The 18,811-nt window shown below is 39.8% G+C and overlaps 1 protein-coding gene across 3 annotated transcripts in view; it reads left to right on the forward strand.

Moving 5' to 3' along the window:
• Positions 1 to 18,811, forward strand: part of tasor2 (transcription activation suppressor family member 2) — a 56,768-nt gene that overhangs the window by 28,231 nt on the left and 9,726 nt on the right. For 2 of the 3 annotated variants that reach the window (XM_084060973.1, XM_084060974.1), the window contains 8 exons: positions 7,714 to 7,813; positions 8,589 to 8,683; positions 8,796 to 8,899; positions 9,191 to 9,263; positions 10,208 to 10,279; positions 10,448 to 13,759; positions 15,580 to 16,309; positions 16,438 to 16,873. In XM_084060973.1, coding sequence (XP_083917099.1) covers positions 7,714 to 7,813; positions 8,589 to 8,683; positions 8,796 to 8,899; positions 9,191 to 9,263; positions 10,208 to 10,279; positions 10,448 to 13,759; positions 15,580 to 16,309; positions 16,438 to 16,873 — 4,922 coding nt within the window. The remainder of the gene's footprint in view (positions 1 to 7,713; positions 7,814 to 8,588; positions 8,684 to 8,795; positions 8,900 to 9,190; positions 9,264 to 10,207; positions 10,280 to 10,447; positions 13,760 to 15,579; positions 16,310 to 16,437; positions 16,874 to 18,811) is intronic. The other variant, XM_084060975.1, reaches the window with a different exon arrangement.

The raw sequence follows: 18,811 nt of genomic DNA on the forward strand, positions 1-18,811 counted from the left end.
GTAGAGAGGCTTTATTGCACCAGTTTTGGTGCCAACCCAAACCGGTTTTCTATGTTACTTACTGAAAAGAAAACCGGTTTGGTCCAGTCGTACGATGGAGTATAAATTAAGCTTAACACTCAGTTTGGAGGCTGAGTACAGTGTTTAAATCGCACAATGTTTTAATAACTACATATATGATCTTTTTATCTCAATATTTCTTTCAGTATAATACTTTTGCGTTTCTGCTCTCTTAAACCTTTTGTCTGTAAGACGAGCTAAATAAATCATTTATGGCTTCTAGATAACAATATTCTTTATGATTTTATGGATCATATCTTATTTTTCCCTCTCAGAAAGTATTTTAATCATAACCCGTACTTCCAGTTGGGCACAGATTGTCTCCTGTAAGCAGGGTTGGGAGGGTTACTTTTAAAAAGGAATCCCCTACGGTTACAAGTTACTTGCTAAAAAATGTAGTCAGTAACGTAATCCAGATTACTCCATTTAAAAAGTAACTACTAGTTACTTTCAGTTACTTTTGGATTACTTTTAAGCAAAACTCTATATAATTAGATAATACAAGTTTTACCATTGATAGACAAGAATGTTGAGCCTATGAAATTAAGATAAGGACAACAGAAATATGGTTACGGTCATTTAGTTGTTAAAAATTTGACCTCTCTGAACAGTTACATTACTGTAGAGTCATTGTGTCAACTGTTAACAGATCATAAGAAAATGCATCTTGACCTACAGTACCATTTTGATTGTTTGACAACCAACACTAGCTCATTTTAAATAACACAACCGTCCCCATGGGATCTAAACTCCATCCATGTGTGGTCAAAGTGGCAAATAAAATCTATTTTTGACAACGCCCGTTACAACACCCCGTTACTGTAATCCAGATTACACATTTTAAAATGTACTCTAAGACGTTACCGTTACGTTTTTTTTTAACTCTGATTACGTAACGGCGTTACATGTAATCCGTTACTTCCCAACCCTGCCTGTAAGGGATGTGGTGTACTGCCATATAACCTGGATGGGATGTGTGGGTTTCTGAGATGAAAGGTTGTAATGTGTGTTCAGCCTTAACACATTCAATGCCAGGTATAAATTAATTAATTCATCCGCCACTGCCAGCGGTTTTACCTTATTTTGAGACTTTTTGACGATCCACAGAATGTTTTTTTCCAACGCGGATGTAAACAAACAATGTCTTGTGGAAAGACGAGTCTCTCTTTCCACCGGGAAAAAAACGCATTCTGGGAAAAGAGATCCGAGATAAATGTATTTTTATAAATCTGATAACATGTAGCGGACGGGGTGAAAATGTTTTAGATTCACGTCATTTCCGGGTTTATGCTTCTCTCGAAGTCAAGGCATCATTCATAGGTTGGCGAAGAGCGCCCTTTAGCGTAATCAATAAAAAAAAACAGTTGGCGTAATATTACGTAAAAAAAAAAAAACATTTTACACTATTCAACACTATCAAAACTTTTAACACTACTAGTACTTTAACACCTTTAAAACATTTCCCCTTTAGAACCTTTCAAACCTTAAACCTCTCAAACCTTTCAAACCTTTAACCTTTCAAACCTTTAGAACCTTAAACCTTTAGAACCTTGAACCTTTCAAACCTTAAACCTTTCAAACCTTTAGAACCATAAACCTTTCAAACCTTTCAAACCATAAACCTTTAGAACCTTAAACCTTTCAAACCTTTAGAACCTTTTAAACATTACATTACATTACAGTCATTTAGCAGACGCTTTTATCCAAAGCGACTTACAATAAGTGCATTCAACATAGGTAGGGAAAGAAACTACTAATCACCAGAAGTCTTAAGTGCATTTCCTGCAAAAACAAGCAACCAAGAGTATACCTAGCGCTAAGGTAAAAGTGCTATATATCAGCTACCTACTTTCTTAAACAGATGAGACAAAATAGCAAAATCAAATGAGCACGAGCTAATACAAAAAGTGTATCGACTAAACAAGATCCAATAAAACAGTACAACAAGAGTTCGTACAACTAGTTAACAACAAGTAAGCCAGACAAAGAGGAAGGGTAGTGTTTCCTGAAGAGGTGGGTTTTCAGCCTGCGGCAAAAGATGGGCAGTGACTCTGCTGTCCTGACTTCAGTGGGAAGTTCATTCCACCACTGTGGGACCAGAACAGAAAAAAGTCGTGACCGTGTCGATCGACCAGAAGGACCCTAAACCTTTAGAACCTTAAACTTTTCAAACATTTAGAACCTTAAACCTTTCAAACCTTTAGAACCTTAAACCTTTCAAACCTTTAGAACCTTAAACCTTTCAAACCTTTCAAACCTTAAACCTTTCAAACCTTTAGAACCTTAAACCTTTCAAACCTTTAGAACCTTAAACCTTTCAAACCTTTCGAACCTTAAACCTTTCAAACCTTTAGAACCTCAAACCTTTCAAACCTTTAGAACTTTAAACCTTTCAAACCATTAGAACCATAAACCTTTCAAACCTTTAGAACCTTAAACCTTTCAAACCGTTAGAACCTTAAACCTTTCAAACCTTTCACACTACTAATCCTTTAACACCTTTAACACTTATAAAACTATCAATTTCAACAAGTTTTTTGGCCCCTAAGTAGTCCTTCATACTTTTAGCTAGAAACACTGTTCCAAATCTGCAATGTTCAGCTTACTTGGGACATGTTGGCTACCATTTGATTTTTTGAAATAATTAGTACTTTTAGATTTATTTAACTTTTAATTGCAAAATGAATCCCATTCATTTGAATGGGGAACTGCCATTTAGCTACAGTGGAGCCTAGAAACTGCTTATTAGATCCTAGCAACCACCTATTAGACCCTATCAACTGCCTATTAGACCCTATCAACCACCTGTTTACCATAGCAACTGCATATTAGACATTCGAAACTGCATATTAGACCTTAGCAACCACTTATTAGAGCCTAGCAATGACTGTTTTACCCTACCAACCACCTGTTTTACCCTAAAACACAATTCTTAACAGACTGTGAACACCTTTAACACTAATAATACTTTAACACTTTTAAAACCTTTTCACCTTTAACACCTTTAAAACCTTTAACATAAGCCTGTTGCTGATATGAAATGTTTTAAACCGGTTCGATTTGATTTAAAAACCAAATCAAACCGTAATACCGGTTTAGATCACTTAGCAGACGCGTCGCTAGGTCTGTACTAGATCGGGGGCTTAGCCCCGCAGGCGACGGGCACATGCACGCGTGCCCCCCACCCCCCGCGCGCGCGCGTTTTTTTCCGCAGATTTGGGTACTCCCCCCGTTTTTTGTTACTTTATTTCGGTTTTAGGGTTAGGGGTAGGGTTAGGTTAGGGTGATAGATATATAATTTAAAAAAATAAAAATAAAATAAAAATACATTTTTTTTATTTTTATTTTTTTATTGGTGGCTTTAGCCACCGAAGCCCCCCCCCCCTAACGACGCCACTGTCACTTAGGGGCACACTTGTGTCTTTTCTTTTTTTTCTGACTCGGTAGGCCTAGTCTACTCGAACAGTGCAAATGAAAATCAAAATATTGTACTGTAAACATTGAATAGAAAAAATGACAACTACTACTATGCATAAATGAAGTGTAAATAATACTGTAAACATTGCATAGAAAAAACGACTACTACTACTCTGCATAAATGAAGTGTAAATAATAAATTAGAAGGAAAACTAAAATTTGCATACAGATGGATAATTTAAAAAATCCTAATCTAGACTTTCTCCAGGTGTTAAGATAGATAGACCTTTATTATTCCTGCTGGGGAGATTCACAGATTCTTGGCCAGAATCTGGATCTTTGCCTGCTTTCACGCACGCTGGGCAAGACCTAGCCGGTTGTGTGTTAGACATCCATTCCATTTAGACTCTAAATGAAAGTACCGGAATTTGACGGAAGTACCACCTAAGGAAAGGATGTTGATGTTTTACAAATCTGTTAACATTCTCCGTGAATGAAACAAGTGTTATAATTGGTCGAAACAGATTGTTTCCGGGGGAAATACGCACGACGGAAGTCCCGCCCCTATAGACACTCTCTGCATTAGGTCGTGGCCAGCCTTTTCTCTTCGCAGATGAGTAAGGCTGGGAACGAGGCTAGCTTTTGTGTCGTTGGCCATAGACCCACACGGAGATAGACAGGAACGCCCATATTTGGCACATCCGTAGTTTTTTTTTTGTTGCAGCTGGCAGATCACGTTACAGTTTTCAGCAGTGGTGTAAAGTATTTAAGTACATTTACTCAAGTACTGTACTTAAGTAAAAATTTTGAGGTTTTGAGTATTTTCAATTGTCTATACTTTTACTTCTACTCCACTACATCTCGGAGGCAAATATTGTACTTTTACTCCACTCCACAGATCTGCTACTTTCAAACATTTTAGTACTTTTACTTCTAACAGAGTACTTCTACATTGCAGTATTGATACTTTTACTTAAGTAAAACATTTGAGTACTTTGTCCACCACTGGTTTTCAGATGCAGTCCTTGTTGCGTGCTATGTTTGCTAACAATGGAAAGCAAGGCTTTCGAGTCGTCTTCTCCGTCAACCACTGCCTCCTCTTTGTAGATTACCAATTTGCCAGCAGCCTTCTCCTCTAGGCTTTTTGGCAGAGCAGCGGCCACTGATATTTGACAGAAGTTTCTTTTTGGTGGCAGAGCAGCTGCTGCTTTATTTCTAAAGTTTTCGTACTCTCTAAACTTTGTAAACTTTTGGTACTTAAAGTACATTTTGATACCAATACTTTTGTTCTTTTACTCATGTACATTTTTAATTCTGGACTTTTACTTGTAACAGAGTACTTCTACATTGCAGTATTTATACTTTTACGTAAGTAAAACATTTGAGTACTTTGTCCACCACTGGTTTTCAGATGCAGTCCTTGTTCCGTGCTATGTTTGCTAACAATGGAAAGCAAGGCTCATTGCATTGCCGAGTCGTCTTCTCCGTCAACCACTGCCTCCTCTTTGTAGATTACCAATTTGTGAGTAGCCTTCTCCTCTGGGCTTTTTGGCAGAGCAGCGGCCGCTGATAGAAGACAGAAGTTCTTTTTTGGTGGCAGAGCAGCTGCTGCTTTATTTCTAAAGTTTTTGTCTTCGGCGTTACAACTGCCATCGGCGTTATTGTGCTCTAAACTTTGTAAACAACACTGGCCGCGTGTGCATGCCTCGCACCCCAGCCCTTCCCCCCGCTGCCGGCCAGCAGTCAAACTCCGCAGCACTTAACTGCGAGTATAGTCAGCGCTCGGCCCAGACACACTCGGTTCATAAATAAACATAATAAATATTGTATTAATCACGTGGTCATATTACTTATTAGTAATACAGATGGATTTAATGCTGTCAGCAATTACAAGCGGCGCCGTTGGTGCAGTTTTTGTAGGCAATATTTTTAATTGGACAGCAATTATAATGGCGCCGCCGGGGAAACCGGAAATCGCCACAACCTCACTTTAACAACTTTATAACACCTTTAACACATTTAAAACCTTTAACACCGTTAAAACCACTTCTAATATGTTAATACCTTTAAATACTTAAACACCTTTACAACCTTTAACACTACTAATAATTTAACACCTTTAACACTTGAACACTATCAATACTTAATACTATCAGTATCAACATCCTTAGCGAGCCCACACTGTTTCTTCAGGAACAGTACTTTCTAGTTTCTAGTTAACACATTTAAAACCTTTAAAGCCTTTAACACCTTTAAATACTTTAACGCTTTTACAACCTTTAACACTACTAATACTTTTAACACCTTTAACACTATCAATACTTAACTAATTTCCCGCCATGGACGCATAAAGTCGTTCTATTAAATAGCGCACTTGCCGGCCAAGATGCATAAAGTCGTTCTATTAAAATAATTAGGCACGCTGTTTTAGGCACCGCAACACAGCTTTGGGATGATCCATCGTCATTCAGAGAAGAAGTATGTGGATGTGACATCATTCCAAAAAACGTCACTTCCATCCGGCCTGCCTATGGGATTTTCAGAAAAACAGCTGTAACTCAGTTGCAGTTTTTTGCATTGAAAACCACCGTTTTCAGCGGGCCACAGCCCCAAAATGGCGGATCGCGGTTGGAATATTGTGGTTCCTCTGAATACACAGATCCCTCCGCTTACCCACAGGGACTATTTTTTTGTTTTTTTGGAACACAATGTCGCTTCCACGGCGTTTCAAATATCGGATTAAGGTAATTACGCTGGCAAGGGGTTAACAAACGATGTTTAGTACCTTGGTGGGTGATGTGTTAAAGGGATATTTCACTTTCAAAACAAATTTGGGTAATATTCTCGTCTACTCAGGCTTATGGGAGCACCCTGGACAGTTTTTAAGTTGCTTGATTCAGTATTTAGATATTTGATATTCATTTTATCAGATACGACCCCTTCCTACACAAACCCATTGTAACTTCAAACTCTATTTTAACCATGATAGATTCATCTAAAACACCCGTCCTTGGTTCTGGTGACTGATATTGTCCTTCTAATACGTGAGGAGACCGTGTTTTTTCATTCATTTTTAACATTTTTGGGGGAAAATTAAAATAATGAAATACAATACAAAAAATGAATTAAATAAATGTACTTTAACATCTTTAACACTACTAATACTTTAATACTTTTAACACTTAAAACACTATCAACATTCTTAGGGAGCCCACACTATTTTCTTCAGGAACAGTACTTTCTAGTTATTATTATTACCATCATTATTGGTGGTCCTTGTATTAATAATTTGGGCCTGGGATCCCCAAATCCTGTTGAGGGTCACACAAGAAAAACATGTATTCTTGAATCAAAATGAGTCCTGAACCAACAATTTAATTAAAAGATGTGGTTGTTGGAGTCTGCTTGAGGTGTAATGCAGATACAGTTATACATTGGCAGCCAGTAGTCCATACAGTACATACTGAAACTCATCTCCTCCTACACACACACACACACACACACACACACACACACACACACACACACACACACACACACACACACACACACACACATCTGAGAGATAGTAATCATCAATGATGCGTGTAGGCCACACAAAGTGAAACCAAGACACACACAAGTACACATGCACGTGGCACCGAACCGAACGAAACGGGCTACAAAATTTGCTCATGCGGTCCACACTTGGCCCACTGGCCACCTATTGGGGATCCATGTTCTACAGCTTAGCTGTTTTCACCAGTTTACCATAAGACCTTTTTCACTGTGTAATTGAGACCTATACTGGCCTGAATGAAAGCAGATGGACCAGATGAAAGAATATAATTCAGGCAACAGCTTGTAGAATCACAGCGAATTACATATATTTTCACAGGTATATTTAACTAAAACTAATTTATTTTGATTTGTAGATTTAATTTTGTAGTTTTAATTTGTCCTTTTAGTTATGTCTGGCCCCTATGTTTCATGAGGCGTTACAGCTCGAATAAATGCATGTATAAATGTATACAGCTCAAATAGCCGATGAATCAAAACAGAAAGCAATTAATGAGGTAGTACAAGGAACATAAAGCTTTCCAATTGTTAAGACAGTCATAAATCAAGATGAACTAGTTATAAAAAAACTGCTTTGGGACCATTTCTGACCTGTCTACAGTAGTTGACAAGTTACAACTTGTTTATAATATAATTGTTTATATATATTTTTTATTATATGTGATATTGTGTTTCCAGTTTTCCATTATTTCCCTTGGAGTGGGCAACTTCAGATCGGTTCCCAGCTTTACTCTGTTGGACTGAAAACCAAAACAGGGGCCTTAATCCCAGCGCAACTGTAAGTTTAATGTCGACCAGGGCAAAGTACATTATTTGGTAACAGTTTCTATGAAGCCCATGTCTGTAATGTATTATAAATATACTTACAAAATGCAAAGCTTTATAAACGGTGAAAAAGTGGGAAAAACATGCATCATAACATTCATTATTATTATAAAATCGGTAGATCTACAAGCTCTTTTATAGATGGATGGATGGAGACCAGCAACAACCATAATACATAGAGCTTAATTAAGTGGTTAAGATGAACTTCATAACTATAATAAATGTTAAATAATGCTGCTAGCTTGACACGGCTTGCATTTTACTCACCTCAATGAGCCTTTTACAAGTCAAATGGTGGTCAACAGTTGGATTTGAAATGACGGAGATCTCCGTCTATGGCAGGGAATGTGTTAAGTGTGAAAAAATAGCAACAATCTATTACTTAAAGCACCCAATGACCACTTATGACGCATTATACAACTACAGTATCATTGCAGAAACAAATGTGAGTGCCCAGCAACTATGAAGTATTATGATACTTGACCTCATAAGTCATTATAAAATATTTTGTAATGTTTTAGATTTTTTTTTTAATAAAGCATTGTGAATATTTATGAGCGCTTATAGCTTTAATGATAGTATACAATTGTATACAAGTATAGATACAAGTGTATAATGCATTATAAACATGGACTTCATGGAAAGTGTTGCCCATTATTCTAACTGAATTTGTATGATCTTCTACTTAAGCCATGTTGTTGTACTTATTATTTTTATTGCATTTTCAGGCCTGCAATACTAAAAGTTGACCGAGCCATCTCTATGTTAGTCGTGAGACAGTTGGTGCCAAAGCCTATCTTTGAAACTTGTTTCTCTGGTGAAGGTATGTTCTTAACAAGAAAACAAAACACCCAGCAGTGAATGAGTTCATGTTATCTTGTAGTCTCTATTTAATAGACATGTCTAAGTTTGTTTTAATTTATGCTGTCTTTCAGTCTCTCTGGATGGCATGTACTGCAGTCTATATGAATTGGTTACCTCTGAGTCGAAGGACACCTCTCTCACTCTCCTTACCCAGGAACTGAAGGAAAAAGACCTGGTCAGTTTCTGATATATCAGCTAGTCATGCATGACCATCACCATCTGTCTTCTCTGTTTTCCTAATAATTTGTTCAGCTTTATTAAATGTTAAATGTTTGTTAAATAGACAGTCCATGATAAAAGTCACACTTTGTTTACGGATGCATTACTTTGGAGCTGTTTGATTCTCTTTAGTATTTGTATTGGTGTGTTTTAGTGACCAACTCCAAGTACATATGAAAGGGCCTTGTGAATAGACTTTAAAGATGGATCCTAATCCTTGAATTAACTGAACATTTCTTTTGCACAGGCTCTCACTATCAAGCTGAAAGATGGTGGTTTCCTTATGTTGTTACATTCTTCCCATTTCCTAACATATGATGGTAAGAAATGTCAATGATATAATCTAGAGTGAAACCTTTTTACGATCATTAACTGTTAACCGACAAGATTAAAATGTAAAATATAGAGGGTGCGAGGCGTTTGAATCCTCTGGTTCCCTGCTTGGCCAGTCGTCCATACGAGTACAATATGGCTGTGTTCACGGGAGGGAAGCTGGACGGCAAGGGAAAAATGTACTACTGCACCAGCCAACTCCTATAGGTTGGTAGGCTGTCTGTCAGCAGGGGTGTTGAACTGTGAGGCTAGGGAGTTCCTCCACATGCGCTACATCCGCCCGGCGAGGCTCCTCGCTTGTAGGTGAAAAGCAACAGGCGATTCCATGTGTAATGCTGGAGGCTGATGACCAACAAGTAGGGATCAGCAGTGACAAGACTTCACAAATGTGTGGGGAATTGACATAACTACTAAATTGAGAATGTGAAAAAATGGCTGTCTGTCACTGAGAGTCCAAAATGAACAGCTGTCAAGACTGCATTTGCAGTCGTAAAACTGGCATAGGATCTCTGTATAGACAACTGGGGGTACATTTAGTCTTTGGCAAGTAAATTATGGAGTCCATCCGCCACCATGGTCAGTTGTCAGTCAACAGTTAAACAGTAAATCAAACCTATTGTAATTCTGGCACAGTGTAATCTATACTCTGTTCTTTTTGGATAAAACTACAGTGAATATATCTGTAGAATAGTACAATAGTGCTGTGTAAGTAAAAGCGGTTAACCACTTAAACCCTCTGTACTTAGTATACCTGACCTGAGTTGTACTTGGACTGCTTTCTTCCCTCTACACCAAGTCTGTTTGCTAAGAATACCTCACTGAGCTTGTAGATCTGTGGACCCCAGAATATGGATGCTAAGGTTCAAGTGGTTAAGCATTTAGTCATAGTTAACTGCTTAATAGTATTGTAACTGGAATTGTATTTTTCCAGATGCTGGCTCCAGTACAAATGGGGTAGTACAAGGTATCTTTGTATATCCAGAGTCACGGGCAATACAGAGAGGTAATGACTGCATTTTATATCTTGGAAGTCCTTTAGATAAATGTCTTACCCAATTCAAATGCATTTACATAGTCCCTGTTTATATGCATTTTCTGTATATACACATTTAACAAATTAAATATGCACATTTAATAAATTAAACACCACTCATGTCTTGTTTTCTAACAGACACCAAAGTTGGACAGAGTGGGCCTACCATTTCAACTGAAATTCTTCAGGTTCTGCCAGCACTGAATTATGCAGAAAGTGAAATGGAGAAATGTTCTACTGACAGAGACTGTGAAAGTGGAGAACTGTGTGGATTATTGGAGCAGCATATCCAGAGTTATGCAACACTAATAAATCCTGGTTTAACAAGTTCTTACAGGGAATCCAGCATCTTTCCAGATCAGTATGATGTGCCTGATGCCTTCAAATATCTCTACTCAGCCCCCAAGTGGACTAACAGGGCATGGAAAACCTTGAGGTCATATCTGAGCAATCTCAACTCTTTCCAGCTGCCAGTGTCAAGGGCCACAGAGCTCTTGGCGGCGGGGCAAGAAGAGCAGCGGGAGGACCTTGATGATGAGGTCTATATCTGTTTGTCATCACCTGAGGATCATTTAGAAGGCCAGGATTCCCCTGCACATGCTGAGACATTTATGGACAGTCAAATTGTAGACCCTGCCATTAAGCCTCAAGATGAGGTAGTGGAGAGTGTGGAGTCTAGAGTTTCCCTCGGCGACACTGGAAAATCTGTCTCTGCACATGCTGAGACATTTATGGACAGTCAAATCGTAGACCCTGCCATTAAGCCTCAAGATGAGGTAGTGGAGAGTGTGGAGTCTAGAGTTTCCCTCGGCGACACTGGAAAATCTGTCTCTGCACATGCTGAGACATTGATGGACAGTCAAATCGCAGACTCTGCCTTTAAGCCTCAAAGTGAGTTGATAGAGACTGTGGAGTCTAGAGTTTCCCTCAGTGACGATGGAAAATCTGTCTCTTTACATGCTGAGACATTGATTGACAGTCAAATTATAGCCTCTGCCATTAAGCCTCAAGATGAGGTAGTGGAGAGTGTGGAGTCTAGAATTTCCCCCAGCGACATTGGAAAATCTGTCTCTGCACATGCTGACACATTGATGGACAGTCAAATCGTAGACCCCGCCATTAAGCCTCAAGATGAGGTAGTGGAGAGTGTGGAGTCTAGAGTTTCCCTCGGCGACACTGGAAAATCTGTCTCTGCACATGCTGAGACATTGATGGACAGTCAAATCGCAGACTCTGCCATTAAGCCTCAAGATGACGTGATGGAGAATGTGGAGTCTAGAGTTTCCCTCGGCGACTCTGGGAAATCTGTCTCTGCACATGCTGAGACATTGATGGACAGTGAAATCGCAGACTCTACCTTTAAGCCTCAAGATGAGGTGGTGGAGAGTGTGGAGTCTAGAGTTTCCCTCGGCGACACCGGAAAATCTGTCTCTGCAAATGCTGAGACATTGATGGACAGTCAAATCGCAGACTCTGCCATAAAATCTCAAGATGAGGTGGTGGAGAGTGCTAGAGTTTCCCCCAGCGACACCGGAAAATCTGTCTCTGCACATGCTGAGACATTGATGGACAGTCAAATCGCAGACTCTGCCATTAAGCCTCAAGATGACGTGATGGAGAATGTGGAGTCTAGAGTTTCCCTCTGCAACTCTGGGAAATCTGTCTCTGCACATGCTGAGACATTGATGGACAGTCAAATCGCAGACTCTGCAATTAAGCCTCAAGATGAGGTGATGGAGAATGTGGAGTCTAGAGTTTCCCTCAGCGACACTGAGAAATCTGTCACAGGAGTGCCGACCAAAACTAGTATTGCGGAGGTGAAAAATCTTATCTCCCCAACATCAAGTGACCTGTCAACAGAATTGATTGTTGTTGTTTCTGCCGAAAGAGCTACAAGAGTCGTAGATGACAATCCAAGTACGTCACCAAAAAAACATGAGCTTCAGCACTTAAGTTTAAATACAGATAAGCTACAAATGGCAAGTGTAGACACTATGAATGACAAGCTTGACAAAGCCAAGAACTCCTTTGAATGCCCTGAGATCAGTAATCCCTCAAACATTGATTGCAGGAAACTACCAAGAGGTAGAGGAAGAAGAAGAGGTAAAAGTAAGTCATTGAGAGAGATATCCGTTCAGACTTCCTCCATACCATCAGACAAGTTACCCCTGGAAACTAGCATTTCCTTGAGTGATAAATGTGACACAGATAGCCAGCCATCAAAACGCCCACCTCTATCCCTCAAAATTGATTTGAGGAAACTACCAAGGAGAAGAGGAAGAGGAAGGGGTAGGGAAAGTGGTACAAGACGGTCACCAAGATCTGCAGTTCAGACATCCAGCATACCATCAGACAAGTTACAACTGGAGACTGGCATTACCGTGAGTGATATATGTGACACAGATGGTCACCCACACCTGAAGCTACGTCTGAAACTACCACCGAAACTCGATTGGAGAAAACTACCAAGGGGCAGAAGTAAAAGACGAAAACACAGACACGCATTGAGGTCTGCTACAGTTGAAGTCGAGGACAAAGTACCAGACATCATGGAAAGGGTTCTTTTAACAGAACTTGAAGATTGGCCTCTGAGAAGGAAAACTGAACGAAGTGATTTGAAGCCAGTTATCTCACAATGTGGAAGGATTCTTGTCCCACATGGTACTGTTAATATTGCTGAACAGATAAAGTATTTGAGATGTAAGCTGCAAAATGCAGATCCAATTAAAGCCATGGATGACAACCATCTTAAAAACATAGATGTCAGTGAAGGCAATTTGGAACAGACAAGCATTAAGCAGCCAGATTTGGGGAGTGGTATATTGACTGGGCAGCAAGATTTGAAGGAACATTCTATAGAGAGCAGTATATCCCAGGCAAATTGTAGAGTTGCTCTTACAGGAACGCTAATTGCTGTACAGCAAAAGGACAGTGGGATTCCCTTACCAGCAGAGGATGCAAAAAGGAGAGACTTTTTGTTGAGTAAGTTGAAAACTGTGCTTTCAGAGGGAAACAAGAGGAAACTTTCTCACCTTGCATCTGCAGATGCAACATCATCCTGTAGTTCACCTGGTAATGAACCTTCATGCAAGAAGAATAAGGCTGACTCGGACCAGGATATGTTGAGGAATCATGATTCTGTTGCAAGTGTCTTGGATTCCACAGAAAGAACTGAGAAAATGACATTGGATCCAGTTTTTGCACATGCCTTAGGTCTGGCTCCTAAAGAGGTGCTAGATGAGGTACAGAATACCAAATGTCTGGATCAATCAACAAGAGACTCCACAACCACAAACGACCAAATTGCTGCTCAAGCCCAAGTTGCTGCTCAAGCCATTTCAGAAAAACTTGCTCAGACCATACAAAGGCAACCGACACCTATCATCAGGAGGAGGACGAAAACACTCAAAAAGCAGCAAAACCTTCCTACCCAGACAATAAAAAACAAATGTAAGTTGCATGTTACAATTAAAATATTTTTTATATTTATTCTATCCGTGCCTCGGGTGTTTAAAATGTTCTCAAGAGTGGTTGACTGACACTGATTACTGACTCTCTGCTCCAATCTCTTTCATTCACTTTATCAGCTTTTCAATTGTGTGCTATCTTGTCAGGTTGCTTCAGCTTCAGCTTTCTCTTCATTTCTCTTAACATTTTCCCCAATTATATGTATAATATTCAATCTCCGCCAGGGGATTCATGTTGTCCACGTTGTATGTCTGTGTGTTTGTCCACCGCTAATCTTGCATATGTACTACTAGGCCGAACAGCGCTATATTTTTTTCTGCATGCTGCCAGCAGGACAAGGACCTCAATTCCCATATATTTTTCAAATCGATCGACAACTACAATATGTCTGTTACTAATAGCAGAGCAATCTTCCCTCCAGGCTATGGGATATGTGTCCCGCGATGCTATGAACCGACACTAGCCAATCGGGTGCCTATACATCCAGCTTATGGGATCTACATTTCCAGCTAGCCAATTACAACACTCCTGTTCCTTATAGGATGTCTTATAGGATGCACTGGCACTAGCCATTAACAGGCATGCAAGTCACCGGCACAAGCCAAGGCTCGAGATTGGAATGCGACTTGTGAAAGTTGCGTTGTAGTTAACACATTGACTGCCAGGCATTAATTCATTAATTAATCCGCCTTGCCAACGGTTTTACCTTATTTTGACGATCGATGTAGATCCACAGAAGCCACGATGTGGACACGGATGTAAACAAAAGCTGTGTGTGGGGAGGGGGAGGGTCTCTCCTATCCACCGGAACAAAAACATTTGAACCGCGATCGTCCGTTCTGTTATCAACAGTTGAGTATGGCTCGTTTGCACCAAAAAACGCAGTCTGGGAGAAGAAATCCGAGCTAGATGTGTGTTTCTAAATCTCATACATTTTTTGAGGGGATGACATCACTTCTGCTTCTATCATTCTCTCGGAGTCAAGGGATCACTCATAGGTTGGCGAAGAGCGCCCTCTAGCGTAATCACTAAAAACATGATTTATTTTTGAAATAACGAATATATGTGTCCTTGGCGGTGAAGTGTTGGATTTGAAAGAACGCATATAAGCGTCCTTGGCAGGCGTGTGTTTAATAATGTTAAAATATACTTTTCAGCAAATCTTAGTTATACCTTCCTGTGAAGTAGTTTTGTTCTAATTGGTAAAGATTATAAAGATCACTGTCAAATTAGAGACAAGGCTACTGTAAATTGCCCACTGCCTTGTATTGCCTAACTTCCTTTCGCAAAAACATTAGTATTTCAAATTACAACCTTTGATTGATTGGTGATACAAACATAATTGACAATGAATTAACAACCAAACATTGCGGATTACAGAGACATTTGGATGACAAATCTGAAAGATGGAGAAAGGTAGCCAATGAGTGTTAATGAGAGAATGAGGACGACAGTAGAGATGATGTGGTGGTAGTTGCATGCCGCACTAGTGTCATGGCTGTACATAGAATAGAATAGAATTTAATTGCATACAATCTAATTATTATTAGAGCATGCCTCCTGGCGGAGATTGTTCTCTACTGAGCACACCTTTCTAGTTGAAAAGTGATAGTCATAATAGAACCTTCCTGTTTTTAGGTGGTATATTTTTATGGCCAAGTTTGCTTGTGGGTGATTAGTTTATATTTGAAGAAGTAAATTAATGAATAAGTAAGTATATTTTTAAAAGTATTGCTGTCAATGTGCTACCTTTTCTTTTACTGTTTCTATCTCTTTTTTTCTTCTCTGTTTTGTCTTCACAGGGTGGTTGCATTTTCATTCATCATCTTGCAATCTCAATTACAATGTTTGTACTAGCAACAATTCAGTCAGGAAGAATCAGAAGGAAAAAGTCAGCACTACTTGCCCATCTGCAGATGCTTTGACCTTACTTGCTGACATGGCCCTCAGTGTTGCTAGTGACAATCCACAGCAGCCAGAACCAACACTTGAGAGGAAACTTGACTCGAGTTTGGATGTGTGTGACAAAGATGGTGCCAATCCCAAGCCAGAATCAGTGCTTCATGCTCTGCTAAGAAAGCCTTCTGCTTGGTCCATGCTGCCCACTAAATTGCCCTCATCAAAAGGTGTTGTGGGACACAAGGATGTGGTTAATTTTGTATCTAACGAGCATGCTTACTCATTGCCCCCGTCTTCCTTTCTACTGTTGGGTTTGTCAGGTATCCCTTTTCAAGTGTCCCCTTTACGTGGTTCTGGAGGTCTTCTGCAGCATCACCAGAATGTGTACTGCAGTGAAGCTCAGGCACAACATCTCTTTGTCTCGGAGGAAGATGAGCAGCGACGCAAATATGGACCTCCGCAATATCTACAAGACACAGTGTGCACGAAGAAGTTCAGACAAGCTCGATCCTTTGTTGAAAAGAATGGGTCGGTCCAAGTTACCAGGACATGGAAAGAAAACTATGACTTCAATCTAGACAGCAAGTTTACCACTGACCCAAAGGATAAAACTGTCATCCGAGCCTTGCATGGGTATGTCACTCATTATATTAGAATTTGTACAATTTCTCATTTGTATTCATGTATTAAATGGATACACACTCACATTTGTTTGGTCAAATGAAAATAACACATTTTTGTGCTCTTCTCATCTTGGATAGCCCGTGGGATTTCACAGTTCCAGACACCTTTGAAGAGGTCCGTCTTATCGTCCACATGTGGATATCACTCTTCTATAGCCGGTCAACAGTGAGATTCTTTCAGATTGACCCTAAAGTTCTACATTCACAATATCATGCTGATATGCACATGCTACTTGAAGTGGCACCAGTCCCAGCTCAATCTGAGCTCCTGAAGAGCTCCTTTGCTCCAGTGCCTATTATAACTCCAAAGGCTTCTGATCTACACAAAGAGCCACCACCCCCATATGAAGTGGCAGTCTTGGACCTGAGAGTCAGAAACCAGAGTTTAATGGACCATACTTCTGATCCACAAATCCAGAGAAAGGAAAGTCATGTCTCTAGTGAGAAAACGGAAGATGTCAAAATCTCTCAAGTACTTGAGCCACCAAGTGGACTTCACCATGCAAGAATAAGGGTAAGTCTACTTTATTTGTAAAATACAAGCATTTCCAAAGACTCACAAAGTGCTTCACATTGCACTAATAATGCTCTAAGTCTAAGTAGAGTACTGACCTCCACCAAGGCCTCAAAATCTCCTCTGCTCATTTGATAGTTTTGGCCAGTCTGTATTGATTGATTGATTGATTCACTTGATTTAGTAAGACATGAGAAACAGTACATGGAAGTACAATTCACAATACAAGGTCTACTGAATTGGATAAATCGTAAAGCACTAAGCTTGTTTAAAATGAGTTCCCACGCACACAAATCATGATGTACAACTTGATTCAGGAGGTACACCTAGAGGAAAAGGTTGAGTATACACTTAACTTAACACATTCCCTGCCCGGCATTAATTCATTAATTAATTAATGATTTAGCTTCTGCCTACGTTTTTAACCTTGTTTTGACGATCGCGGATGTAAACAGAAAGTGTCCGGGGGGTGGGGTCTCCTCTATCCACTGGAACAACATTTTTTTTACGATCGGCCATTTTGTTGCTATCGTCTTTTGAAAATGGCTTGTTTTCCCCCCAAAAAAAAGAATTTGAGCTGGAAGTGTTTTTCTACAAATCCTAATATAGGAGTGGACGGAAGGGACGTTTTTTGGGATGACGTCACATCCGTCCATTCCTTCTATCAGCGTCGAGGGATCATTCCTAAGTTGGGTTAGAGCGCCCTCTTGTGGAGTCTTTTTTGTTGAAAAGACTGAGATCTCCGTCTATGGCGGTGAACGATTGGATTTGAAATGATGGAGATCTCCGTCCATGGCAGGGAATGCGTTCAAAGGGAGGCATTTATTTCAAATGATCAATCTAAGATCTGCCCTTTACGCTGGAAGCTCTAACAGATGCTGTAATCACCATGTAGCTACCAGAGTTGTTGCCAAAAATGTACAAATCAAGATGGGTGTGATATGAGACCTCATGATTGACCTGGTCAGAAGCCTAGCAGTGTTCTGGACCACTCGTAGAAGGTCCAGGGATGACTTGCTGAGGTATGCAAAACAGGAAGTAATACCGTATATGGATTTATCATCTCCATCTCGGGTAACAATAGGCCTGTGTTAGGCATTGTTCCTCAATTAGGTAACAACAGGCCGGTGTTGGGTGCTGTTCCTCAATTGAAACAAAAACAAAAAACAAGTACGAGTCAACAACTTGGTGTTGGTCAAAGCTACTAACTCCTAAAATTCTAACACTAGACCTTACCTTACAGATGAGTAAGTGTTTCAGGTTTGGTTATAATTCTTGTTTGATCGTTATATTATTAACCCCATAGTTATATTATTATCTCATGAACCTAGCTTCCGATTGCCATGAAACACACTCCCAGTAGGCAATTTTTCCTTATGGCCGCGATATAACAGCCTGCTTCACGTTTTAACCAAGGGGCAAGGCTTGGATATTTACGATGAGTCCAACACGGAAGCTTATGAATGGCCAGAGTGAGGCACTGTTTTACCCTGCGCCGACCTGCAGTGTCAGAAAGAATTTATTTTAACGCAAGTGAATGGGTTTTTGACAAACTTTAGACTAGATTTTCTTACCGTAATAAAAATTGTCATAAATACTATATGCTTCCAGTCGCTAGTTTAAAGTCTCCTTTCAATCATCATGATATGCATTTTGCTAAATTATGGTCCCATTTATTCTAAAATTGACGATAAAGTAGGCTATGCTCCAGGAGGGGCGGGATGATTTGATTGACAACCTACACAACCAATAGCATTCATTCCCCGCCCTACTCTTGATTGACAAGCTACCCAACCAATAGCATTTTTGGGGGTTGTTTTCCGGTTCGCTGGTCACGTGTCTGGTCTCAACCAATAGCGTTTGAGTTCCGGCGTGGCCAACTGTATATATTAACGATGGAGGAATGCACGTTTCTCAACTATCGGCTTCATTTTCGTT

This window comes from Gymnoscopelus microlampas (genome assembly GCF_963454915.1).
Source record: "Gymnoscopelus microlampas genome assembly, chromosome: 6".
NCBI lineage: Eukaryota > Metazoa > Chordata > Actinopteri > Myctophiformes > Myctophidae > Gymnoscopelus > Gymnoscopelus microlampas.